This window comes from Trachemys scripta, chromosome 1 (assembly GCF_013100865.1).
Source record: "Trachemys scripta elegans isolate TJP31775 chromosome 1, CAS_Tse_1.0, whole genome shotgun sequence".
Taxonomy (NCBI): Eukaryota; Metazoa; Chordata; order Testudines; family Emydidae; genus Trachemys; species Trachemys scripta.
In genome coordinates this window covers 124,415,183-124,442,081 of record NC_048298.1, presented here as the reverse complement: position 1 = coordinate 124,442,081, position 26,899 = coordinate 124,415,183, and the positions used below count along the sequence as shown (strand labels likewise).

General features: G+C 43.5%; 2 protein-coding genes and 1 long non-coding RNA gene across 4 annotated transcripts in view; 2 read left to right on the top strand and 1 right to left on the bottom strand.

Annotated features, from left to right (window-relative positions):
• The window catches only part of LOC117884127 (tetratricopeptide repeat protein 38-like), a 30,095-nt gene extending 29,004 nt beyond the window's left edge, over positions 1-1,091 (bottom strand). The window contains exon 1 of the mRNA XM_034784273.1: positions 972-1,091. Within this exon, the coding sequence (XP_034640164.1) occupies positions 972-995 (24 nt within the window). The 5' untranslated portion in view covers positions 996-1,091. The remainder of the gene's footprint in view (positions 1-971) is intronic.
• Positions 780-26,376, top strand: LOC117884138. The gene is made up of 3 exons (XR_004647501.1): positions 780-898; positions 22,706-22,802; positions 26,290-26,376. It is a non-coding gene; the product is annotated as an uncharacterized LOC117884138 (long non-coding RNA).
• Positions 1,186-10,467, top strand: PKDREJ (polycystin family receptor for egg jelly). Of its 2 annotated transcripts, XM_034784249.1 has the most exons (2): positions 1,186-3,818; positions 6,840-10,467. In XM_034784249.1, the coding sequence occupies exons 1-2, from the start codon at positions 1,338-1,340 to the stop codon at positions 9,351-9,353; spliced, it is 4,995 nt and encodes a 1,664-aa protein (XP_034640140.1). In that variant the 5' UTR covers positions 1,186-1,337; the 3' UTR covers positions 9,354-10,467. The 2 variants fall into 2 exon arrangements, with proteins under 2 accessions (XP_034640140.1, XP_034640131.1); XM_034784240.1 differs by having other exon boundaries at positions 1,188-10,467.
• Positions 26,377-26,899: the final 523 nt, after the last annotated feature.

The window sequence follows — 26,899 nt, the reverse complement described above, 5'->3', positions numbered from 1 at the left end:
TGGGGTGCAGGAGGGTGCTCTGGGCTGGGGCTGAGGGGTTCAGAGGGTGGGAGGCGGATCAGGGCTGGGGCAGGGGGTTGGGGCATGGGGAGAGGCTCAGGGGTGCAGGCTCCGAGCGGTGCTTACCGCAAGCGGCTCCCAGAAGCAGCAGCAAGTCCCTTCTCTGGCTCCTACCCGGAAGCGCGGCTAGGCAGCTCTGCGCGCTGCCCCATCTGCAGGCACCGTCCCTGCAGTTCCCATTGGAGCACCGGATGGGGCCATTGGAGTGCATAGGAGCCAGAGCGGGGCCATGCCACAGCTTCTGGGAGCTGCGTGGAGCGGCCCCCGACCTTGCGCCCTAGCTGGAGCGCCAGAGTGGGGCAAGTCCCAGACGCTGCTCTCCAGTGGGAGCTTGCGGGCCGGATCTGGCTGGCGGACTGTAGTTTGTCCACCCCTGATGTAGCTAGACAGCTTGCCTCTTTCACCACCAGAGGTCTGTCCACTGAAAGATATTACTTCACCCCCCTTGCGTGTCTGGCATCCCTGTGAGACAGATGCACTGTATGTTATCCCCCACTTTAAGCCAGGGAGCCTGAGGCAGGGAGAAGTGAAGGGCTTGCAAAAGGCAGGCTGGGGCAGAATTGGGGCTGGGACCCAGGAGCCATGGGGTAAGTCACCACCACAAAACCCTCCGTGATTGCGGAAAGCAAACGGCCGCTTGTATTCATGGTATTTCAGAACGGGCGGCACAATCGCCTGTCGGGAGGCTCAAGGGTCACTTGGCGCTGCCCGCGCCTGCAACCGGACGAAGCCGCCGCTCCAGGTCCCGTCCAGCCCCATGTCACTGTGGGCGCGGGGCAGGTTGTTGTGTTTGTTGGGGGGGCGGCGACCAACCAACCTGCCCCACGAACTGCACCTGGTAGGAAGAGACCCCCCCGCCCCCCGCCCATCGCAGCGCGCGGGCCCCAGGGCGGCGGCGGCTCCCCGCTCACCTTGCAGTCTCTCAGCGGCACCATGTCCCCGGCCCCTTCTCTGCCCCTCGGGCTGCGCCGGGCCCGCCCCCAGCAGGGAGACACCTCCCCGGGGGGCGGGGCACGGGAGGATCGGGCTCCGCGGAGCGGGTAGCGGCCCCTGGAGGTCACAGCGCTGCGCCCCAGCCGGCTGCGGGAGAGCCCGGCCCGGCCCGGCCCTGAGCCCCAGACCAGGGAAGGGAGGAATTTGGGCGCCACATAAGACGCGGGGCGGGATAGGGCCGCACCGGGGGGCAATGGGGAGATCGGGGGCTCCGGGCCGTGCCGGGGCGCGGGGAATTCCGGGCTGCGCAGCGGCTGCTCCGTGGCAGTTGGAGCCGTTGGGCGATGTCTGTTCCCGGGCCAGGGGCCACCCCTGGGCCCGCCACCGCCATGCCTCCGCTGCTGCTCCGCGGCCTCCTCCTGCAGCTCCTGGGCTGCTGCGGCCCCCCGTGCCGGGCGGCTGCGGGCCCCCCGCGCTTCCAGCTCCCGCCACTGCGGGTCACCTGCTCGGGCCCGCACGGACGCGTCTATCGGCGCCAGGACAGCGAGGTCTGGGCCTCGTGCCTGTGGGATGGGCCCATCGAGCTGCGCTATGCGCGGGCCCCGGGAGCAGTGTCAGGCGCCCAGGAGGGAGAGACACAACTGCCGCCCCCACCGCGCTGCCGCTGGTACCGGGACGCGGCCTGGGTGCAGGACACGTCTCGCTGGTCAGGCAGGGCAGTGCTGGGACCGGGCCTGGCTAGGGGGGGCCCTGCTCCACCCTGGGCCTCAAGCCGAATCACGGTGCAGTGTGAGTCGGCCTCGTGTGCCGTGCCTACGTGTCTGCACCGCAACCTGAGCATCGAGGTCTCCGGGCAGGATGTGCGGCTCTTCCTGCTTTGGCCCCCGCAACCCCCCATCCTGGAGTGGCAGCCCGTGCAGCTGGGCTGGTGTGCACGCCTCAAGAGCTCAGCCTGGCGCTACCGCTTCAGCAGCCGCGGGGGCAGCCCTGCTGCACTCCTCATTCCTAGCAACCAGCACCACAAGCTGCTCCCACCCGCTGCCTACCCAAGAGCTGAATTGCACCAGGTCTGTGCCTCCTACTACAGCTACCGCCTGACTGTGCACTATACCCGCCGTGGTCTCTACATTGCTTCAATCAGCATGGAGCAGGGGCCTCAGATCAGCCTCAGCCTCACCCTGAGGGTGGAGCCGGCTCTGCTGCATGTCCTCAGTGCCCACTCTAAGCTGTTTAGCCTTCCTTACCAACCCCTCAGCCTCTCCTGGAAGCTACAGCCCCTTGGCCCCAGGACACTGGCATATAGGCTGCTGGACATGCAGGGGACGGAGGGCTGGTCAGCCTCCTATAATTCTTATGCCTTGCGGAGCAACTTCTGTGCTGACTCCATGCCCCGGCAGGCTAGTGAAATGGCACTGGCCAGCATCTACTTCCATGTTGATGGAGAATGGTTTGGGGATCTAGCAGGGGAGCTGAGTTTCTCCAATGCTACGCTGGGCCTGACAGTGAACAGTGAAACTCCCACCTACCTCACCCTTAATGCCCAGAAGACCAAGACTGGCACTTACATTTTTAGCCGCAACCATGGACTTTATTACACCACCCAAGCAAACAATGCCAGTGCCCCTGATGATGGCTTCAACACCCATTATATATTCTTCCAGCAGCAGAGCCTTTCCTTCTTGCTCACGATTGAGTTTGTGAGGTTGCAACGGTACAAGTTCAACATGCACTTGTATCTGAACCGGAAAGGAGCCCTGTTTAGGTCTCTAGTGAACAGAGATATAGAAGTCCACATTTTCAACAGTGGTCCTTCTTTTTTGCGGAGTTTGATCTACATTGTGTGGTTTATTCCTGTGCAACATCCGATGCTGCAGTGTGAGTGGACCTTCAACCTGCAGCTGTTTGGGTCAAGAAAAGAGTACGTCATCCAGAACAATACTTATACTTATGATGATCATGTCAGAAATGCAGCCCGCTTTGTCCGTCGCTCTGTTTTACCTTTTAATCCTGCCCTATACACAGGGTTTGTGGCAAAAGTGAATTGTACCAGAAGTGGACTTACACCTGCTGTTTTAAAAGTCACAGTCAACACTTATGCTTCAAAGGTCATGGAGTCACTGGTGTCTTGTCAGAAAAAACCTTGTTTCATAGAGCGTTTGAGAATCCAGAAGCCTGATCTTGTTTACCCCATCATACGTACTAAAAAAGGGTTACAACTTATCCTGTATGCCAAATTGCAAGTTAACTGCACGGATCTTGTACGTACAGAAGCAATCTGGAAAATCTATGGTGTTCAAAATGTCACGACTATTCCAGACTGGACAAAACCTTTAAATCCACCCCTCATCTGGAGAAGACAGATGCTCATTTTACCAATTCCCAGCTTTAGTTTAGATTATGGCTTGTATCTGTTTAATTTCTCTGTTAAAATAATTGCATCTGAGGGTGTTTTGGAAGGCTCAGATACAGTTTTTGTTCAGGTCGAGAAGAGTGACCTGGTGGCAGTCATTGCTGGAGGCACCTTCCGGACAGTGGGGTTTTCTGATCATTGGACTCTGGATGGATCTACTTCCTCTGATCCTGATTCAGTGGACCGATTAGAGGGGCTCACATTTACTTGGTACTGTACAAAACGTGTATCAGATTATGCAAACATGACAGTGAGTACAAATGGGACCTGTCATCCAAACCAGGTAGATTTGAAATGGATAAAGTTTTCTGGTCCTACTCAGACTGTTTTGCCAGAAACCCTTCAAGGAAATACTGTGTACCATTTTCGTTTGGTCATTCAAAAGGATAACAGAAAGAGTTATGCTGACCAAACCGTAAGCGTGAGGCCTGGATCTCCACCTGTTCTGAATGTTATATGCATTGAAAATTGTGGTAAAATTCTAATTCCAACAGATAGATTTACATTGTCTGGAAAATGCCTAAACTGTAGAATGACTAGTCGACCAGTCTATCACTGGTCACTTTTTTCAGCAAGTTTCACTGAAGTTAAATTTGATTGGGCTTCCAAAACTTCAACAGGGAAGTCTAGTGCATACCTGTCTATACATGCTTTAACTTTTATGAATATTGCAGACCGGTCATACACTCTTCTCCTAAAAATAACCACTTGGGGTGGTAGGTCATCAACCTCCAGGCACTCATTTTATGTAAATTCTCCACCTAGGATTGGAAAGTGTACTGTCAGTCCAACCAGCGGTGTTGCATTCCTGACAAAATTCATTGTTCAGTGTAGTGGATTTTCAGATAAAAATTTACCTCTTACATATAAAGTAATAGCAGCCTCAGATTTATTGAAAAGCAGTAGAATAACTTCTTTAGAGGAGAATACATTGGGGACAATAGTGTATTTTGGCTATCAGCCTAAAACTCCTCCATCTTTTCTCCCCATTGGTGTACCATCTAAGAAGTATACTTTGACAATCTATGTTCAAGTGTATGATTCCCTTGGGGCATTTTCCCAAGTAACTTTACACACAACAGTGCAGGATCCAGCCAAAAGTAGACCGACAGATATTATGCTTAACGAACTGCTTGCTTTAACCAGTGGATCAAGTGCACCAATGACAGCGTTGCTTCAAATTAGAGATTATTTAAATGTAGGATATTTGGTTTATATGGTTGCCTCAATTTTAAATGATATTAAAATTGCACCAACTATCCAGGTGTCTAAGGCTGAATTTAGGGAAAGCCTTCTTAATCAGTCTTTGAGTATTCCTACTGCCAATGTAATGGAAGTAAATCAAGTAGTTGCTTGTATTTCGGAATTAACACAGGAAGTCACTGAAGTAAATAGAGCGTCACAACAGCTTGCCATTCAAAAATTGAAAGAAGTGAGTGAAGCACTAAAAGTGTTCAGGGATAAAAGCCTTGGGTCTGAACAAGCAGAGCTTCTGAGCACTGGTATACTAACAGGCCTGTCCAATGTCCTAAAAGCTTCTCTTTTAGACCTCAGCAATGTCAATGTGCATGCAGTTAAACAAACCTTCTCCGTCATGGAGACTTTAGCAGAAATAGTTTTACAAGGCAAAGTCCCTGGAGAAAATGAAACTGTAATGGAGGCCAAAAGCTGGAACATTAATTTAAAGAAAGACGAAAAGTGGGATGTCACAAATACTTTCTCCGCCAAAAAAGACTGCAAGAATTGCTTTTATCCAACACTGAAGCAGGGGGATCATTCGGAATTGCCAATAGATGCTGTGATTTCTACTGTATTTTATGAGTTTGAAGAGAACCCCTTCCCTTGGTTGGCATATAGGTCAGATATTGTAACAACAGTCACTGGGTTCAAAATGACAGGAACCAAGGTGAATGGTGACATAATAGGGATCATGCCTGCAATAGCAGAAGTGATTATTGCTAGAAAAGACAAGAAGTCTGCCACTTTTAAATTGACAATAGGGCCTGATAAAACCCTCCCAAAAACAACTGGAGGATTTAGTTTTGCAGTGGACAGAAACTCCAAGGATGTATTTATCCAGATTTTGACTAAATTAAAAGTTTCTTTCAAGGTATTTATATACGTAGGTGTTAATGTCACCCACACCTCTCCTATAGTTTCTTTTTTTGCTTCTCACAATGAGCCTGCAGTTGCAAGTGGGAATAAGTCAAATAACATAGATTGTGCGATTAAGGCTCCTTATGTTATCTGTCTCCCACAGTCACTGCTGAGGGCCACAGCCCCAGGCAGCGGGACAGATAAATGGAACATCTCCATTATCTTGCAATCACAATCTATTGTAAGGTACAGAAACAACAGATTGGTGAGCATATCCCTTTTTAATGCTGCCTGCTTAGACCTAGATGGAGTGCAGAGTCAGTGGAAAGAAGGTACATGTGTTCTTGGCCCTCTTACTAGCTGGCAAAGGATACATTGCATCTGCAAGGTGAAGCAGCGCACCAAGAGAACAGCAAGCCGCACCATACCCAGTTCCCCCAAATTCAATATCAAGTTCTTGGCCTCCAAAGTATTTGTGATCCCCAACCCAGTGGATCTGGAAAAATCCCTTTTAGCAAAAATACACAAAAACGCAGTGACCCTCTTAACAGTGCTTTTCATTTTTTTAGTCTATTTTCTCCTGGCTCTCTGGGCCCTGAGAAAAGACCGGACTGATAGAGTTAGCAGGGACAAAGTTATAGTCCTGCAAGACAATGACCCCTTTGATAAAGTGTGCTACTTGGTCACTTTATACACAGGCAGTCGCTTGGGAGCTGGAACCACAGCAGATGTTTTTCTCCAACTCATAGGCCAAAATGGCACCAGTGACGTGCATCACTTACTGCACCTGAATTATCCGTCATTCATTCGAGGAGGCATTGATACTTTTCTGCTAACTACCAAGAATGATTTAGGAGACATTTATTCCCTTAGGGTCTGGCACAATAACGGAGGTTCTTCTCCTGACTGGTTCTTAAGTAGAGTAAAAGTTGAAAATATGTATACTAAAGAATTCTGGCTGTTTATTTGCAGGAAATGGCTTGCTCTCGATAAGGACGATCGCTTACTAGAAAGGTCATTTGTTGTTACACACCCAAGAGTACCTTTGGCCAAAATGGACTATTTTTTTATAAATATTGCCAATGACCTTGTAGATAGTCACATATGGTTATCTGTTTTTGCTCAGGTTGTCACTGGCTCTTTCAACAGACTCCAAAGATTATCTTGCTGTTTAGCAGTACTATTGTGTACCCTGCTTGTTAACATTATGTTCTTTAATGCCGATAAGAATAAAGAAGTTGTTTCAATACACTTACGATATTTGATATCAGTAATAATAGGAATTGAAAGTGCTTTGGTTACCATCCCTGTGCAAATGATTATAACTGCCTTGTTTAAGTATTCACAGAAGGAGCCTTCTCCACGTAGTGCAGCTCAGAATCACCCAAAGGAAAGTTCACCCTTCATGTCTGGAAACCTTAGGAACTGGAAGGAACGTCTGCAAAAATGGTACCTTGCAGAAGCTTCTACACAATCTGTGAGTAGCAATTCTCTAGAGAACTGTTCCAATGCTAATGATTCATATAGTTTGCAATATTTTGGTAAGAAAAGAAAACAAAGAACACCAAAAATGTGGAGTAATTGCATAATCTCTGAGGGTGCTGCAAATGCAATTGCAGCAGAGGAGGAAAATGCAGCTGATACTTCAGCTGCAGAGGCTAAAACGCAACAGACCCAACCGCCAAACTCCAATTTCAGTAATAATTATGCAGAAGAAAAGGATGCCAGCATTCAGAAAGAAAGAAAACCACTAAACATCCCCTTCATGCTCTTTCGCAAAAGGCCACAGATAACTTTTTGTTGGTGGTGTGTCTATGTCTCTTGGATATTGGTCATAGTTGTAGCAGGGGTGTCATCATTTTTCATCGTATTATATGGTCTGTCCTATGGCTACAAAACTTCATTAGAGTGGCTTTTAGCATCAACAACCTCATTTTTTGAGAGTGTGTTTCTTCTTCAAACCCTAAAAATCATTCTTTTCTCAGCCCTGAGTACAATTTATCCAAAGTACTGTGAAAACATCCCTTGGTCAACAAGGGAAAATTTCCTTGAGATTAGGTTGGATGAAGTTACTATGGATGCAGATGAGATGAGAGAGATGCACTATGAAATTATCAGACTCAGAGGCACCAAGCAGTATCAGCCCTTAGAAGAGGATGAAATGACAATCATGAGGAAAAGAGAGAAAATTAAAAGCAAAGTTTTCATCTTCCTAAAGGACATTGTCAGTCACTTTGTCTTTTTAACCCTAGTATTAAATATTGCCTATTCCACAGAAAACACCAACAGCTTTTACTACAATCAAGTTATTCATAAACAATTTTCTCTCAAGCTCTCCAACGTGGACAAACTAGAACACATTTACTTGTGGGTGAATAATGTCTTTTTGCCTTTGATCCACAATAATCACCAACCAACTTTTCTTTCTGACAGCTGGTCCAAAATCCTAGGTTTGCCAAGGATGAGGCAAGTAAGGGCAAAAAGTACTGAGAAAAAATGTTTCCATCCTCACAGCTTTGTAAATAAATTTGTGATCAGTAAAAGCCATTGTCTTCATAAATATGGCAGTGACCCTGAAGAGAGAGGAGACTATGTTGGGTCCTGGACAAAGGTTGCCAACAGATCTGTTACTAGTGACACCAGCAACTATGTAGGGTTTACATACCAGTCAAACAGAAATCAGTGGGTGTATTACTCATATGGAGAATTATATACATATGGACCAGGGGGATACACTTTTTACTTCTTCCCTGCGGAACAGCGGCCTAATTCAACAAAAAGGCTGGATGTTTTACAAAATAGCAATTGGTTTGATGAAGAGACATGGGCTGTGATTATTGAACTAACTACATTTAATCCAGATGTACATTTATTTTGCAGCATCTCGGTCATATTTGAAGTTTCTCATTTTGGGCTCATAAACACAAGCTTGTCAGTACATTCTTTCACGCTCCCAATTTTCCAGCAGCAAAGCAGAACACAAATTTTTGTGTTTATAACTGTTCTTGCTTTTCTCCTCATTTATATCATGGATGAAATTCACATCATACGCCAAGAAAGGACAAAGTATATTAAAAATGTTTCCAACTTAATCAATTTTGGTCTAAAGTCAGTGTTTTTCTTTTTTGTTTTTCTGCAAGTCATCAAATTTAAGATGGGGGCTGATATAGTAAAGTTTTACTTACTTAATCCAAATGATTTCATTCCTTTCCATACAGTTTCTCATGTAGATCAGACCTTGAGGATAATTATGGGCTTTTTGGCATTTCTCATAGTTTTGAAAACTCTCAGGTATTCCAGATTCTTTTACGATGTGCGCCTGGCACAAAGATCCATCTTGGCAGCTCTTCCTGGAATCTGTTCTATGGCACTTGTGGTGGCAGTGTACTTTTTTGTATACATGGCTTTTGGCTACCTAGTGTTTGGCCAACATGAATGGAATTATAATAATATGATTCATTCAGCTCAGACTGTTTTCTCCTATTGTGTTTCAGCTTTTAAGGACACTGCTTTTACATCCAACCGGTTGCTGGGTGGTCTTTTCCTAGCCTCCTTTATGCTGGTGATGATCTGTGTCTTGATCAATTTATTTCAAGCTGTGATTATGTCTGCCTATGAGGATATGAAACAACCTGTATATGAAGAACCATCTGATGAAGCAGAGGTGATTACTTTTCTAGTTCATAAGATCAGAAGGATATGGTATTTTATCACCTGTAGGACACCATCAGCAAGTGATCCAGATCTTTTAAATAGTGTACTGTATGGGCAAGCTCAGAGGTATAGCCACCGACACTTAGGGCTAAAGACCAAAAAAATAAATGGCAAGAAAATGGTTTATCTTGTCATATGAGTAATGCAGGTTTTTATGTGCAATAAGAACGATTTTTTAAAAAACAGTATAATAATAACAATAATAATTTATCCTCTAATATTTCCCAAATCAGTGCTCATAAATACTCTGAGTTAACTTGTGACATTAGGGAATTCTCAACATACAGCCACTCACTATTGGTCCTCCTCAGATTTACCTCAGAATCCTTTGAGACAGTTTCCATAGTATTTTAAATTAGGCATCAGTTCCTATAACATTTCATAGGCAGCAGGTCAGGACTCAGTAGTTTATGGGGTCACCCTTGCCTCGGACAACAAGCCACCTGAAAATGGCTGAATAAATCCACTATAATGGAAAACTAGAAATGGACAGGGAGCAGGTTCATGGCATGTATACCCCTGCCCAGAAACTGCCGGTAAATCTTCTTCATGAATCATAACCTAAAGGATGAGAAATGTTACATTGAAAGAAAAGAGGACAATTTATAATAATTTGATTTGGCAAGCAAAAAAACTGTTTCAAAACTACATTTCCCTAACAAAGACAATTTAAATACAATACTATAAGGGTCTTAAAAGAATCAGCAAATACCTTTGACCTATACAATTTGCTGTGTATTCAGACTGTGCATTTAGTGGAATTCTGATATATTTTGCTACTTTGTTTGCATGTTGGCCAATATGTTAAGTTTTACTAAGTAATGAATGTCAGATAAATGGGTACAGGCGAGAAGAAATTACTTGTTTTCTCACATCAAGCATTATTAAATACATAGACCTTTGTTAGAAAAAATATATTTTCTATCCCTGTAACTTGTTTGCTGTACAAAACTGATGTACAACAGATCTCCTCTCCCTCAATTCTAATTGTATGTGTTTTCATTATATGTTCAACTTTTGCATGGAAACATTCTCCTTAGTTGAGTCCCTGTTTAGCTAATAAACTCCAGGTTCCCCCTTCTGTTCAGAAAAGTGGCGTTTTACTATACTAAGCTTCTGACATTATTGTATATTCGTAGTCTATTTTTGATGAGAGTCAATTATACAGTATTGTGGGAACACATTTTATACAAGTTTGTGTTTTAAATGTGTATCTTATCATAAACATTCAGGAATAAACCAACCTTTAAACACCTCCTTAGAACACGTGGCTATTTCTTACCAATATAACTGCATACATATACCAAATTCTGTCAGTAATTGGCATTGAATACAGTTTCAAATGTCTTCCTTTGAATTGATAGTTTGATAGATCTTCTGGATGCATCTACAGCAAATGCATATATACATAACTCAATTTAGAGGCATGACTGCAGCATTCTCTCTTTCCTCCTCAGGAGTGTGGGTTCTGGGTTCACCTATCAGGCCGCCTGGTGCCTCCACCAAAGGAAACTCCTTCTATTGCAGAGAACATAGAAGGCCTGCCCCTTGTAAAATATTCATCACCCAATCTCATAAACAGGAGTGTTAGAGCACCAAAAAAACCCCTATCAATTCCCAGAGTGATAAAACAGTAACAGGGACTTTATTAGGTATTGGAAATTCAGGATAGGGGACAATGGAAAAAACAGAATGGGATAATAAAAGACAAAATTAATAATACATAAATTCTACCCCCCATCCAACATTTACAGCCAATATATATTATACTGCTCCCTCCCAGCACGTGCCTAGGCAAATAGTGATTTTAGGCGCAGTCTGTGATTGGGTGGTGTAGCACTGAAATCAGTAACCATCTTAAAAGACAATATCAAACTAAATAAACAAGGGTGTTCTTATAAGTATCCACACCAAGGATGGTTGGATCATCCTTGTGACTCTCCGGATTCAAAAGTGCAGTTAGGCTGGCTCTTGGTAGCCTCACTGTGACTCCTCAGTCTCCTGGGTTTCTGGTCGCTGCTACAATGACACTGTTCAATGTCCCAGAAATTCCATAAGAGCTCAGAGTTTCCCCTTCGGTAGGAATGTGGAGGATAGAAGGGTCCTCCCCAGGTGAATAGCTCCTTTTCTTGCTACACTCCAAACACAAGTAACAAAGGGGTAGCTGTGTTAGTCTGAATCTGTAAAAAGCAACAGAGGGTCCTGTGGCACCTTTAAGAGTAACAGAAGTATTGGAGCATAAGCTTTCGTGGGTGAATGCCCACTTCATCAGATGCAAGCTTATGCTCCAATACTTATGTTAATCTTAAAGGTGCCACAGGACCCTCTGTTGCTTCTTACTCCAAACACAGTGCACTGAAAGTGAAGTCAGACCCTTTATTCTGAGTCCTGGCTCATGATTGCTCCCAGTAGTGTTGCCAACTGTGTTCTGGTTCCGCTCTGGACCGAGGCAATCTGGAAAACAGAGTCCTTAGCCTCTGCCATCATTACTGCTGTAGTTCAGGGGTGAGTCCCTTAGAGGCTGAGTGTGGTATTTCAGGAGCAACCCCTCAAAAGACAGTATACGCTCCCCTACATCAGAAAACTTGGGACTGGTCTACACTGGGGGGGCGGGGGGGATCGATCCAAGATACGCAACTTCAGCTACGCGAATAGCGTAGCTGAAGTCGAAGTATCTTGGATCGAATTACCTGGGGTCCACACGGCGCGGGATCGACGGCCACGGCTCCCCCGTCGACTGCACTACCGCCGCTTGCTCTGGTGGAGTTCCAGAGTCGACAGTGAGCGCGTTCGGGGATCGATATATTGCGTCTTAACGAGATGCGATATATCGATCCCGGATAAATCGATTGCTACCCGCTGATACCGTGGGTAGTGAAGATGTACCCTTGAGGTCCCCATCAAGAACTTAATTAAAAACATTTAAAATAATACATAATAAAACATCAATACAGACAAACACAATGTCTTACTAAAACCCAAGGACAACATAGAGGTCTTTCCAATACTGGACAGTCCATTCTTGATACCCACTTACGAAGTATCTGAAGAAGCGCTTTGGAGGAGACACTAGCAGAATCCTAGGTTAACTTTACAGTAGGTTTCACCTTTCATCCAGAGTGTCTGGATACAGCTGGATTTTCAGCAGCAGTAAGTCATGCATTCCTCATCTCAGGTTCCATGTATGGGTCTGCAACTTCTCCCTCAGTGGGGCTCTTCCTCTATAACCATAGTCATATCTTCTGGATTTTGTGGTGGAAAGAACAATTCTTCCAAAGGGTTTAACTAATCTATAGTTGTAGCAGGATTAGACCGATCAGATATGGAGATTTTGTTGAAACTGGGACTTTAGTTTCATCATAAAACTTGGCCCTTATGAACATCATCAGGCTGATATGCTCATAAACCATTTCCCCACACAGGAAACGATACCCACTATCAGTATATGAAACAACTGATTCTTCAGCTGTAGCTGAATACACTATATCAGGAGATGATACAGTAACACTCTCTTGTCTTTATTTCTTCTCCTAATGACAGGAATTCTTTTGACAGATGTTTTTGGTACAGGGTTACTGCTTGGGGTAAGTTGTCTAACAGGTAGCAGATGGTTCCTGTGCAGAGTCTTGATAGATTCTCTCCCATCCTCAGAGCAAACTTTATAAACAGGTAGGTCCAGTAACTTTTGTACAATGAAAGAGGTGTCAGCCTTCCATCAATCTGCAATTTTATGTTTTCCTAGGAGTCCAAAATTCCTTATTAAGATCTGATTCCCTGGTTGCAGGGCATGATCTCTTATTTGGGAATCATGGCAGGCCTTGTTAGATTCTCTGCATTTTCTTATGGCATCTGTCGCTGTTTTATAGGCCTCCTTCAACGACTCTTATTCAATTGACATACTGAAGACATGTCTAAAAGTAAACTCCTTCAGCTGACACCTTGAAGCACAAATCAACCAGAAGTCTGGCTTCTCTTCCAAATATTAAGTAACAGACAATATCCTGTAGACTCATTTTTGTACAGTTATAGGCATGCACCAGAAAGCTGATTTGCTGACTCCATTTGGGTTTTTGATTAGGTCTTAATGTGCCCAAACATGTTTAATGGTGTTCTGTTAAATCTCTCCAGTTGAGGGTCTGCTTGGTGATGATATGGCGTGGTTCTGGATTTCCTCACAGCTGCCATTTGCAATAGTTCTTTAATAAACCTACTCTTGAAGTCTGTTCCTTGATCTGAATGGATTCTACAAGGTAATCTATAGTGTACAAACAACTTTTCCCACCACACCTTAGCAATAGTAGTGGATTTCTGGTGCCTGGTGGTGAAAGCCTGCATGTATCAGGTGAAATGATCCATTACCACAAGTATGTTTCCTTGTTCTTAGTATCACTTTCCACACTTAAACAGTCCATGTATAAAAGATCTAGGGGTTCACTGCTGGTGACGTTAACCAAAGGGGCAGATTTCTTTGGCAATGTCATCCTCTGTAGACATCTAAAACAAGCCTTGCAATGCTTTCCCTCATAATTAGCTATACATGACCCCAACAGAACTGGGATTTCACTAAATCAAGTGTCTTGTCCACTCCCAGCTGTCCCATTTCTTCATGGAGCGAATGTAGGACAAGCCTCCTAAACTTAACCAGAAGCACTAGTTATTTCTTCAGGGCTGTTGAACATTGACTTGTGCAATGTAACAGCCCATTTATGGGGGTAAGCCTACTCCATTATCTTAAAAGAAAGGGTGCATCTTGGTGAGAAGATTACTGACATCTCTGGTTTTCCCTTCTCTAGAGCATAAATAAAGTCTCTTAAACTGTGGTCTGTTTTTTGAGCTTTTCTCAGGGTGGACGTGCTTAGCTGCAGTAAAGAAGTCATGACCAGATGGGTGAAATGGGCATAAGTGATAGGGATAACTTCTGGACAGGCTCCCAGTTAGTCACACAGCCTTTACCCCAGGGGCAAGAATCTAGTGTGTCCTGTTCTGAGCCAGAGCATCTACATCAGTGGTGTTCAAATTGGGTCAGGACTGAAGTCCTAAGCAGACAAGGCTGAAAACCATCCGTGCCCTGTAGCATCAAACTTAGCTGATGTTAACAAGTCTGTGGCGTTACACCCCATATTCTTCATAGAAATATGGTTATGATATGAATATGGCATAACTAAGATATACTTTATGCAAGATGGCTCATGTAAGTTATCATTGGAAAGGTTATGATTTATTGAATGTGATTATCCAATCTGTATGCATGTATCATTTCTGTATTTGAAGTTAGGAATATTGACTATGTAACAATTACAACTGTGTGTGTACTTGGGAAAACGCCCACCAGACAGTAAGCAATCATCCTGAATGAGCCATTTAAGAAGAAACAATAACACTGTGAAGATACTAATCTCTCTCCTTCCTGAGAGGCATCCTGGGACGTAGCTGTGATACTACTAAGGGCACGTCTTCACTGGCAACATTAAAGCACTGCCGTGGCAGTTTTAACGTGGCATGTGTAGTTACGGCAAACCACCTCCACAAGGGGAATAGCTCCCAGCGCTGGGAGCGCGGCTGCCAGCGCTGGTGCACTGTCTACACTGGCACTTTACAGTGCTGAAACTTGCTGTACTCAGGGTTTGTTTTTTTTCACACCCCTGAGCGAGAAAGTTGCAGAGCTGTAAATTGCCAGTGTAGACAAGCCCTACGTCAGGTGATAAGATCACCTGATACAAAATACCACCTTTTCTATGCCAACAGAAGAAGCTCTCCCATCAGCATAGGTAGTATCTTCATTAAGTGGTACAGCGCTGTACGTGTAGACAAGCCCTACTCTTCTTATCAATCAAAATCCTGTTGTAGTTAGAATCCCAGCAGTGCCTCCATTTTGTAACCCCATCCTGAGGCATGGCTGCAGCCTCTCCCTTTTCTCCTCAGGGATATGAGTCCTGGGTTTGGCTATAAGGGCATCCAGTGCCTCCACCCAAGGAAACGCCCCCTAGTTCAGTGAACACAGAGGCCCTGAACCTTAGGAAAATATTCATCATCCAATCTTGTACATAGGAGTGTCAGTCAGAGCACAAAAAATAAAACACCTACCACAATTCTTAGAGTGATAAAACAGTAACAGGGGATTTATTATGTATGGGAAACTCAGGATAGGGAACAATGGAAAAAAAGATTAGGATAATAAAAGACAAAATTAACAATACATAAACTCTAACCCACCCCCAACATTTACAGCCACACTGCTCCCTCCCAGCACTTATCTACTCATATGATGAGTTTAGACACAGTCTGTGATGGGTGGAGAAACGCTGAAATCAGGGGCCAGTTTAAAACACAATATCACTAAATAAACAAGGGTGTTCTTACAGCGTATCCATACCAAGGTTGATCAGATCATCCTTGACTCTTTGGATTTGACTCTTTGGATTCAAATGAATTAGACTAGCTCTTGGTAGCCTCACTATGACTTTCTCCTCAGTCTCATGGGTTTCTGGTCTCTGCTGCAATGACCCTGTTCAATGTCCCAGAAATCCTATAAGAGCTCAAAGTCTCCCCTTGGGTAGGAATGTAGAGGATAGAAGGGTCCTCCCCAGCTGAATAACTCCTTTCCCTGCTACACTCCAAACACAGCACACTGAAAGTAAAGTCAGACCCTTTATTCTGAGTCCCGGCTCATGATTGCTCCCAGTAGCTGTCAGTTCTATCTCTGGCCTGGACCGAGGCAAATTGGGAAACAGAGTCCTTGGCCTCTGCCACCATTACTGCTGTAGTTCTGGCGTGAGTCCCTTGGAGGTTTGGTGTAGTATTTCAGATCACCCCTGTGGCACTCCATTATGCTTCATAGAAATATGCTTATGAGTTTAAATATGACATAACTGGAATATGTTTTATGCTAGATATGCCATGTACCATATCTTTGCAAAGGTTATGATCTACTGAATATATTCATCCTATTTGTATGTATGTACCATTTTTATATTTAAAGTTATGAATATTGGCTACGTACTTGTATCTCAATGTGTTTGATTCTAAGTAGTACCAGTGAAGCATTTGGCCAGCTTATTGTGAAGGGACTCTTCAGATTAAGTGCCCAATCAAGATTGTATTTTCTAAATGGACAATGGACCTGAGGAGACTCCAGTCCACATATGAGGAACCTTCCTGGGAACGTTCAAGGTAGCATGTGAGCAATGGCTGCTCTACCGGTAAAAAGCTGAACCATTCATGGACATGTGACTTGCCTAGGTGGCTACAAACTCCATCTTGTTGCAGTAATATTGCACAGAACAACAAAGGGGTTTCCGCTGAGAAGATAAAAGGCCCTGGAAGCCTCTCCATTTTGTCTTCATCTGGCTCAAGAGATGGCCTTTCCACCCCAAAGAGATGCCTGAAGGAAACTGGGACAAAGGACTGTAACTACGGCAGTGTGAGTGATTGCTGGACCCAGGCCATAAACCACAACGTTGGTCTGAAAAAGGATTGGGCGCAGACTAGGAAGAAGTCTAGTCTGTGAAAGAAGCTTATTGGGACATCTTTGAGCGCAAGAGTTACCTGGATTCAGTTTCCTACTGTATTAGGCTTAGACTTGCGTGTTTTGTTTTATTTTGCTTGGTATCTTACTTTGTTCTGTCTGTTATTACTTGGAACCACTTAAATCCTACTTTTTATACTTAATAAAATCACTTTTGCTTATTAATTAACCCAGAGTAAGCAATTAATACCTAGGGGAGCAAACAGCTGTGCATATCTCTCTATCAGTGTTATAGAGGGCGGACAATTTATGAGTTTACCCTGTATAAGCTTTATACAGACTAAAACTGATTTATTTGGGGTTTAGGCTCCCAGAAAGACTGAATACTGGGAGCTGGGAAAGTCTCTGTTAACTAGGAAGCCCCTGAGCTGAGTGGATCTCAGTTTCAGTGAACTGCAGGGGGGCATGGCCAAACCCCTTGGTCTGTGCTGAAGCTGACTGAAGTGTCTAACTCAGCAAGACGGGAGTGGAGTGATGCCTTCTCTGACAGGGGGGTTTGTTCTCAGTGGTATCCCAGCACATCTAATGACAGTCTTGAGGGAGTTTCTGTGACCCAACCTGTCACAACCCCCTCCAAAGGGGTTACATGTTTTTACTACTATGTGTTCCTTCCACTTTTCAACTATGGGCCAATTGTTATGACATTAATACATATGAAATCCCTAAAAATATCTTCCTGATTTCTGAATTTTGAGTCAAACACCTCTTTGGACTTTATTAGGCTTTAATATTGATGCAGCAACTCATGGTGTCGGATGCCATTAAATGGTCACGGGACCTCTACACAGAATACATCACTGGACATCAGCGATACCAAAAGGGATGAGCTGGGGTGCTGATGAGAAGCACAGTAAGGGAAATAACTGGTCTACAATTTTTGAGAAGTCGTCTGCTTCAGAGATAAAATGTGCTATTTATTATGTATTTTGATGTGCTGAATTCAAATATGACAATTAAAACAACTGATTGGCTACTGTTTCTAAGATATTTAAGTTTTTACATTTTATGTCTATGTATAGATAGTAGAGTTTTAATCATAAATTGTAAACCTAGGTCTTTTCATGTGTTTATGGTTGCTTTACATGATAATATTTCTCCTGTCCTGTTTATGTAACACTTTAAAAATCAGCAAAAGGCTTATATAAATAAAATTTATTATGAAACAAAAGGCAAAAAACTATTATGTACATAGTTTAGTCCTATTCATTGTCTACTCGGCGCTTCTTGGCTTGTCTCTTGTATTCATTAAATGGAGCATCTCTTGTCATTGTCCAGCAATAGTCTGCAAGCATTGATGGGCTCCATTTGCCCTGATAGCGTTTCTCCATTGTTGCAATGTCCTGGTGAAATCGCTCGCCGTGCTCGTCGCTCACTGCTTCGCAATTTGGTGGAAAAAAATCTAGATGAGAGTGCAAAAAATGTATCTTTAGTGACATTTTGCAACCAAGGCTTTTGTATACCTTGAGGAGGTTTTCCACCAACAACCTGTAGTTGTCTTCCTTGTTGTTTCCGAGAAAATTTATTGCCACTAACTGGAAGGCTTTCCATGCCGTCTTTTCCTTGCCACGCAGTGCATGGTCAAATGCATCATCTCGAAGAAGTTCACGAATCTCAGGACCAACAAAGACACCTTCCTTTATCTTAGCTTCACTTAACCTTGGAAATTTTCCACGGAGGTATTTGAAAGCTGCTTGTGTTTTGGCAATGGCCTTGACAAAGTTCTTCATCAGACCCAGCTTGATGTGTAAGGGTGGTAACAAAATCTTCCTTGATTCAACAAGTGGTGGATGCTGAACACTTTTTTCCTCCCAGGCTCCAATGACTGTCGGAGTGGCCAATCTTTCTTGATGTAGTGGGAATCTCTTGCACGACTATCCCATTTGCAGAGAAAACAGCAGTACTTTGTGTATCCAGTCTGCAGACCAAGCAAGAGAGCAACAACCTTCAAATCGCCACAGAGCTGCCACTGATGTTGGTTATAGTTTATGCACCTCAAAAGTTGTTTCATGTTGTCATAGGTTTCCTTCATATGGATGCATGACCAACTGGAATTGATGGCAAAACATTGCCATTATGCAGTAAAACATCTTTAAGACTCATCTTTGATGAATCAATGAACAGTCTCCACTCATCTGGATCGTGAACGATGTTGAGGGCTCCCATCACACCATCGATGTTGTTGCAGGCTACAAGATCACCTTCCATGAAGAAGAATGGGACAAGATCCTTTTGATGGTCACGGAACATGGAAACCCTAACATCACCTGCCAGGAGATTCCACTGCTGTAGTCTGGAGCCCAACAGCTCTGCCTTACTCTTGGGTAGTTCCAAATCCCTGACAAGGTTATTCAGTTCACCTTGTGTTATGAGGTGTGGTTCAGAGGAGGAGGATTGGAGAAAATGTGAGTCCTGTGACATTGATGGTTCAGGACCAGAAGTTTCATCCTCTTCCTCGTCTGACTCAAGTGAGAATGATTCTGGTGCATCAGGAACCGGCAGTCCTCCTCCGTGGGGTACTGGGCGTATAGCTGATGGAATGTTTGGATAATGCACAGTCCACTTTTTCTTCTTTGACACACCTTTCCCAACTGGAGGCACCATGCAGAAGTAACAATTGCTGGTATGATCTGTTGGCTCTCTCCAAATCATTGGCACTACAAAAGGCATAGCTTTCCTTTTCCTGTTCAACCACTGGCAAAGATTTTTTGCACAAGTGTTGCAGCATATGTGTGGGGCCCACCTCTTGTCCTGATCTCCAATTTTGCAGCCAAAATAAAGGTGATAGGCTTTCTTAACCATAGTGGTTATACTGCGCTTTTGTGATGCAAAAGTCACTTCACCACAAACATAGCAGAAGTTATCTGCACTGTTCACACAAGTACGAGGCATCTCTGCTCACTTTCGCTAAACTGAAATGTGTCCCTTTGCAAAATCAAACACTGACAAATAAGAGAGCACGACACTGTATGATTTCTAGAGCTGATCTAGGGCAATTTATTCAGCAGAGTGATGTAAGCTTCGTTATGATTGCATCATCCATGACTTCTAGGAATAACATGATGCAATTCATATCATGTATGACGCAATACCATCTTCAGATTGCATCATTCATTCATTGTTTTGCCTAAAAAGCAAGTATTGTCCAAACCCAGTCATAAATTTATTCATAGATCCAGTCAAAGATGTATTTTAGTCATTTCTGGTTTAAATTGAGATCCCTTCCCTTTATAACTCACTTAGCCTCCGCCATTCCCAAGTCAAGGGTCATATATGTTGACCCAATAGCATATCTTGAAAACTAGAGCCAATCAACACTTTTAAGCATCATTTTCGTTCTCAGTGACCCAGAATTAGTAAAGTTTGACTACATTTATTTCAGAAGCATTTTGGCTGTAGAGCAGTGTAATTTATGCCTAGTTTCTGATCCCTTTATGCTGTCTGAGCAGTGGCCTTAGAGTAAATGAAAATCAGACCCTTTACCTGAAAATTAGAGATTTCTATATCCATGGACTAGTCTACACTAGAAGCGATACAGCAGTGCAGCTGCGCTGATGCAGTTGTGACGCTATAGCATGTCAGGTGAAGACGCTCTATGATGACGGAAGAGAGCTCTCACATCACCATAATAAAACCATGTACGCAAGCGATGGGTAGCTATATTGGCAGGAGAAGCTCTAATGCCAACAGAGTACTGGCCACACAGGCACTTAGGTTGGAGTTACGTCAATCAGGGGGTGCCTTATTCACACCTCTGAGCAACATAAGTTATACCGACATAAGTGGTAGTGTGTACAAGCCCTCAGAGAGCTGGACATAAAATATATGAATGAAAGTTGCATATTTAGATTTTCAGATTTGGAAAAAATTACCTTTGACTGTAGCTGTATTTCAAAACCAGGACATTTGGTATCAGTAAATTTTTCAAACATTGGAAGCTGCATTTTCTGATCAGAATATTTTTAAATGTTGCTGACTTTAGGGACATGTCAAATCATGGCATATCAGCATGTAAGTCACATAAAATCATGTCATTGGCCATATCAGAGCATAAGAACAGCCATACTCGGTCAGACCAATGGTCCATCTAGCACAGTATTGTGCCTCTGACAGTGGCCAGTGGTTGATATTTCAGGGCTAATGAACAGAACAGGGCAATTTGCAGTGATCTATTCCCCGCCATCCAATCCCAGCTTCTAGCAGTTGGAAGGTTAGGAACATCCAGAGCATGAGGTTGCATCCCTGACCATGTTGGCTAATAGCCATTGATGGACCTATCCTCTGTGTATTTATCTAATTCTTTTTTGAACCCAGTTATAATTTTTTGGCCTTAACAAAATCCCACGTTGACAGTGTGTTTGTTTCAAACCTGCTGCCTATTAATTTTATTGGGTGACACCTTAGGTCTGGTGTTATGTAAAGAGGTAAATAACACTTCCTTATTTATGTGCTCCAGATCATTCATGATTTTATAAACTCTCTATCATACCCCCCCCCTTACTCATCTATCATACCCCCCCCCTTACTCATCTCTTTTCTAAACTGAACAGTCCCAGTTTTTTAATCTCTGCTCGTATGGAAACTGTTCCATATTCCTCATCATTTTTGTTGTCCTTCTCTGCACCTTTTCCAACTCTAATATATCTTTTTTGAGATGGGGCAACCAGAACTGCATGCAGAACAGTATTCAAGGTGTGGGCATACCATGGATTTATATAGTGGCTTTTTTGACTGCCACTGCACATTGAATGAATGTTTTAGAGAACTATCCACAATGACTCTCCGATCTCTTTCTTGCGTGACAACAGCTAATTTAGACTCCATCATTCTGTATGTATAGTTGAGATTATTTTTTCCAGTATGCATTGTTTTGGACTCAACATTAAATTTCATCTGCCATTTTGTCGCCCAATCACCCAATTTAGCGAGATCCCTTTGTAACTCTTTGCAGTCAGCTTTGGACTCAACCATCTTGAATAATTTTGTTTTGTCTGCAAATTTTGACATTATTCACCCCCTTTTCCAGATCATTTATAAATACGTTGGACAGCACAAATCCAAATACACATTCTTGGATGACCCCACTGTTTACCTCTCTCCACTGTGAAAACTGACCCTTTGTTTCCTGTCTTTCAACAGTTACTGATTAATGAGAGGCCCTTCCTCCTTCTCCCATGCTTAGTTTGCTTAAAAGCCTTTGGTGAGGAAACTTGTCAAAGGTTTTCTGAAGGTCCAAGTATACTATTGTGACACTCTATACCTCGGGGGAGTGTCCTGTAACCCCCATATTCATCATTTATATATAATTGTGATATTTCACATAAAGCATGCCACGTGAGGTATTAGGGGAAAGGATATGATCTGCGGAAAGCCTTTGTTCTATCTAATATGTATATCATTAGTGCATATGAAGTTATGAGACTGTGTTGTATGGTTGTCACTAAAATATGCTGTGAGTTGGGGAATTGCCCAGATATTAGATCCCCAAAGACAAGGACAAGGGAGCTAACCAACATCTGGGCAGGTGTCGAACAACCATCAACAGCCATTGTGTAGCAAGGGAGTTACAATTCAGTGACTCACTTGTACAAGGCCACACCAGGGGAATTGCTCAACCTTGTCTGGTGACTCAGCAATGCCCACCAGACATGCCTAGACTTATTTTCTCCAAGCACATGGACTAAGGGTATAAAATATAATAGGGGTAGGGGGGAGGGATAGCTCAGTGGTTTGAGCATTGGCCTGCTAAATCCAGGATTGAGAGCTCAATTCTTGAGGGGCCACTTAGGGATCTGGGGCAAAATCAGTACTTGGTCTTGCTAGTGAAGGCAGGGGGTTGGACTCAATGACACTTTGGGGTCCCTTCCATTTCTATGAGATAGGTATATCTCCATAGATTTTTTTTTTTTAAAACAGAACACAGTGGTCTCATGCCTGGTCTTTTCTCCTCCCCCCACCTACATTGCAAGCAACAAGAATGCTCAGAAAACTGAAGACTCCAACAGAAGAGACTGACCCAGGTTTAAGAGACAAACCTGTATATTAAGGACTTTAAGTGCCAATGGGGTGAGAACATTACTTGATCTAAATACTGTCTAGTGTGATAAGGGTTAAGGTTTAGACTACATGCTTATATTTTCTTTTCTTTTGGTAACCACCCTGACTTTTTGCCTGTCACTTATAATCACTTAAAATCTTTAAATGAAAAAATTAAAAAGTTTATTCTTATCAATAAACTAGGCAAGTACAACTTAGAGGGGCTACTATAAGGTGGGTGCATAACTGGCTGGATAACCATACTCAGAGAGTTGTTATTAATGGTTCCCAATCCTGCTGGAAAGGCATAACGAGTGGGGTTCCGCAGGGATCTGTTTTGGGACCGGCTTTGTTCAATATCTTCATCAAAGACTTAGATATTGGCATAGAAAGTACACTTATTAAATTTGCAGATGATACCAAACTGGGAGGGATTGCAACTGCTTTGGAGGATAGAGTCATAATTCAAAATGATCTGGACAAATTGGAGAAATGGTCTGAGGTAAACAGGATGAAGTTTAACAAAGACAAATGCAAAGTGCTCCACTTGGGAAGGAACAATCAATTTCACACATACAGAATGGGAAGAGACTGTCTAGGAAGGAGTACGGCAGAAAGGGATCTCGGGGTTATAGTGGACCACAAGCTAAATATGAGTCAACAGTGTGATGCTGTTGCAAAAAAAGCAAACATGATTCTGGGATGCATTAACAGGTGCATTGTGAGCAAGACACGAGAAGTCATTCTTCCGCTCTACTCTGTGCTGGTTAGGCCTCAACTGGAGTATTGTATCCAGTTCTGGGCACCGCATTTCAAGAAAGATGTGGAGAAATTGGAGAGGGTCCAGAGAAGAGCAACAAGAATGATTAACGGTCTTGAGAACATGACCTATGAAGGAAGGCTGAAAGAATTGGGTTTGTTTAGTTTGGAAAAGAGAAGACTGAGAGAGGACATGATAGCAGTTTTCAGGTATCTAAAAGGGTGTCATAAGGAGGAGGGAGAAAACTTGTCCACCTTAGCCTCTAAGGATAGAACAAGAAGCAATGGGCTTAAACTGTAGCAAGGGAGGTTTAGGTTGGACATTAGGAAAAAGTTCCTAACTGTCATGGTGGTTAAACACTGGAATAAATTGCCTAGGGAGGTTGTGGAATCTCCATCTCTGGAGATATTTAAGAGTAGGTTAGATAAATGTCTGTCAGGGATGGTCTAGACAGTATTTGGTCCTGCCATGAGGGCAGGGGACTGGACTCGATGACCTCTCATGGTCCCTTCCAGTCCTAGAATCTATGAATCTATCTTTTGTAATCAATAATCTTGTTTTACTGTTTACCTTTACCAGTGAGTTTGCCTGAAGTGCTTGGTAAATCTGCTCAGGTTTACAAAGGCTGGTGTATATCCACTTTCCATTGATGAAGTGTGAACCAATTAATAAACTTGCATTGCTCAAGAAAGGGTCTTGAACAGTGCAAGATGGTATTTTTCTGAGGTACAAGGCTGGGAGCTGGGGAGATTTGGCTGGTGCCTCTCTCTGTGTGGTTTCATGAGTTGCTCTGGGAGCATTCATGCAATCTAGCTGGGTCTGGGGCTCCACATGCGGTTGTGTTGAGTGATAACAGTGCCTGGAGGGGTTTGCTCCTTGTCACTGGCAAAGCATTGAGAGAGACAGCCCAGGCTGGAGAGTTAAGGGGGCACAGCGGTCCCACAGTCCCAGGCTGCACCCAGGGGATCCCATCACCACTATCTCAACTGGATCATCTTTGTCCACATGCTTGTAGACACCCTCAAAGAATCTGAATGGATTGGAGACGCATGCATTTACTTTAGAAAAACTGTGTTGACTCTTCCCCAACATATCTAGTTTATCTATGTGTCTCATAATTTTGTTCTTTACTATAGTTTCAACCAACTTGCCTGATTCTGAAGTTAGGCTTACCAGCCTGTAATTGCCGGGCTGGAACCTTTTTAAAAAATAGGCATCACATCAGCTACCTTCCAGTCATGTGGTACAGTGAGTGATTTAAGCGCTAGTTTACATACCACAGTTTGTAGGGCTACAATTTCACATTTGAGTTCCTTCAGAACTCCTGGGTGAATACCATCTGGTCTTGGTGACTTATTACTGTTTAATTTATCAATTTGTTCCAAAACCCCCTTATTGACACTTCAATCTGTACAGTGCCTCAGATCTGTAACCTAAAAAGAATGGCTTGGGTGTGAGAATTTCCCCCATATCTAGGGCCCTACCAAATTCACGGCTATGAAATTCACGGACTGGGAAATCTGGTCTTGTGTGTGCTTTTACCCTATACTAAACAGATTTCACACAGGAGACCAACGTTTCTCAAATTGGGGATCCTGACCCAAAAGGAATGTGCAGGGGGGTCTCAAGGTTATTTTAGGGGGGTTGCGGTATTGCCACCCTTACTTCTGCACTGCTGCAGGTGGCAACACTGCCTTCAGAGCTGGGTGGATGGAGAGTGGAGGCTGTTGGCCAGTTGCCCAGCTCTGAAGGTAGCGCCGCCAGCAGCATCGCAGAAGTAAGTGTGGCAATACCATACCATGTCATCCTTATTTCTGCAGTGCTGCTGACGGGGGCTCTGCCTTCAGAGCTGGGCTCCCAGCCAGCAGCCACCACTATCCAGCTGTCCGGCTCTACCCAGCAGCACTATTGCAACCCTCCGTACAATAACCTTGCAACCCCCCACAACTCCTTTTTGGGTCAGGACCCCTACAATTACAACACCATGAAATTTCAGAATTAAATAGCTGAAATAATGAATTTTACGATTTTAAAAATCGTATAATCATGAAATTGACCAACATGGGCTGTGAATTTGGTAGGGCAATGAAGACAGATGCAGAGAATTCATTTAGCTTCTCCACAATAGCCTTGTCTTCCTTAAGTAGTCCTTTAGCACCTCAATCGTCCTGTGGCCCCATTGACTGTTTGGTAGGCTTTCTGCTTTTGATGTATTTAATACCTTTTTTTGGTGGTTTTTGTGTCCTTAGCTAGTTGCTCTTCAAATTCTTTCTTGGCCTGCCTTATGCTTTTACATTTGACTTACCAGAGTTTTTGCTCCTTTCTATTTTTGTCACTAGGATTTGGCTTTCAGTTTTTAAAGGATGTATTTTTGCCTTTACCTCTTTTACTCAGCTGTTGAGCCATGGTGGCATTTGTGGTCCTCTTACTGTTTTTTTAATTGGGATATACATTTAGTTTGAGCCCCTTTGATGCATGTTTTAATATAGTCTCCACACAGTTTGCAGGCATTTCACCCTTGTGACTGTCCCTTTTAATTTCTATTTAACTAGCTTCCTCATTTTTGTGAAATCCCCTTTTTGAAGTCAAATGCTACCATTGTGGGTTTCTTTGGCATTCCCCTCCCATGAGTATGCTAAATTTAATTATATTATGGTTACTATTACCAAGCGGTGCAGCTATATTCACCTCTTGGACCAGATCCTGTGCTTCACTTAGGACTAAATCAAGAATTGCCTGTCTCCTTGTGGGTTCCAGGACAAGCTGCTTCAAGAAGCAGTCATTTATGGTGTCTAGAAGTTTTATCACTGCAGCATTTTCTGAGGTAACATATACCTGTTTAATATGAGAATAGTTGAAATTATTATTGTGTTCTCTGCCTTTGTAGCCTGTCTAATCTTCCTGAGCATTTCACAATCACCACCTGGTCAGGTGGTCAGAAGTATATTCCTACTGCTATACTCTTACTATTCAAGCATTTCTATCCATAGAGATTCCATGGTACAATTAATTCATTTAAGATTTTTCACTTTGACCCTATCCTTTCTTTCACATATAGTACTGCTCCCCCATGGGCATGACCTACTCTGTCATTCTTATATATTTTGTACCCTGGTAGTACCATGTCCCCTTGATTATCCTCATTTCACCAAATTTCTGTGATGCCTATTATATCAATATCCTCATTTAATGCTGTCATAACTATAAAGGGAAGGGTAACAGCCCTCCTGTGTACCATACTATAATCCCTCCCGGCCAGAGACACCAAAATCCTTTTACCTGTAAAGGGTTAAGAAGCTCAGATAACCTGGCTGACACCTGACCCAATGGACCAATAAGGGGACAAGATACTTTCAAATCTTGGTGG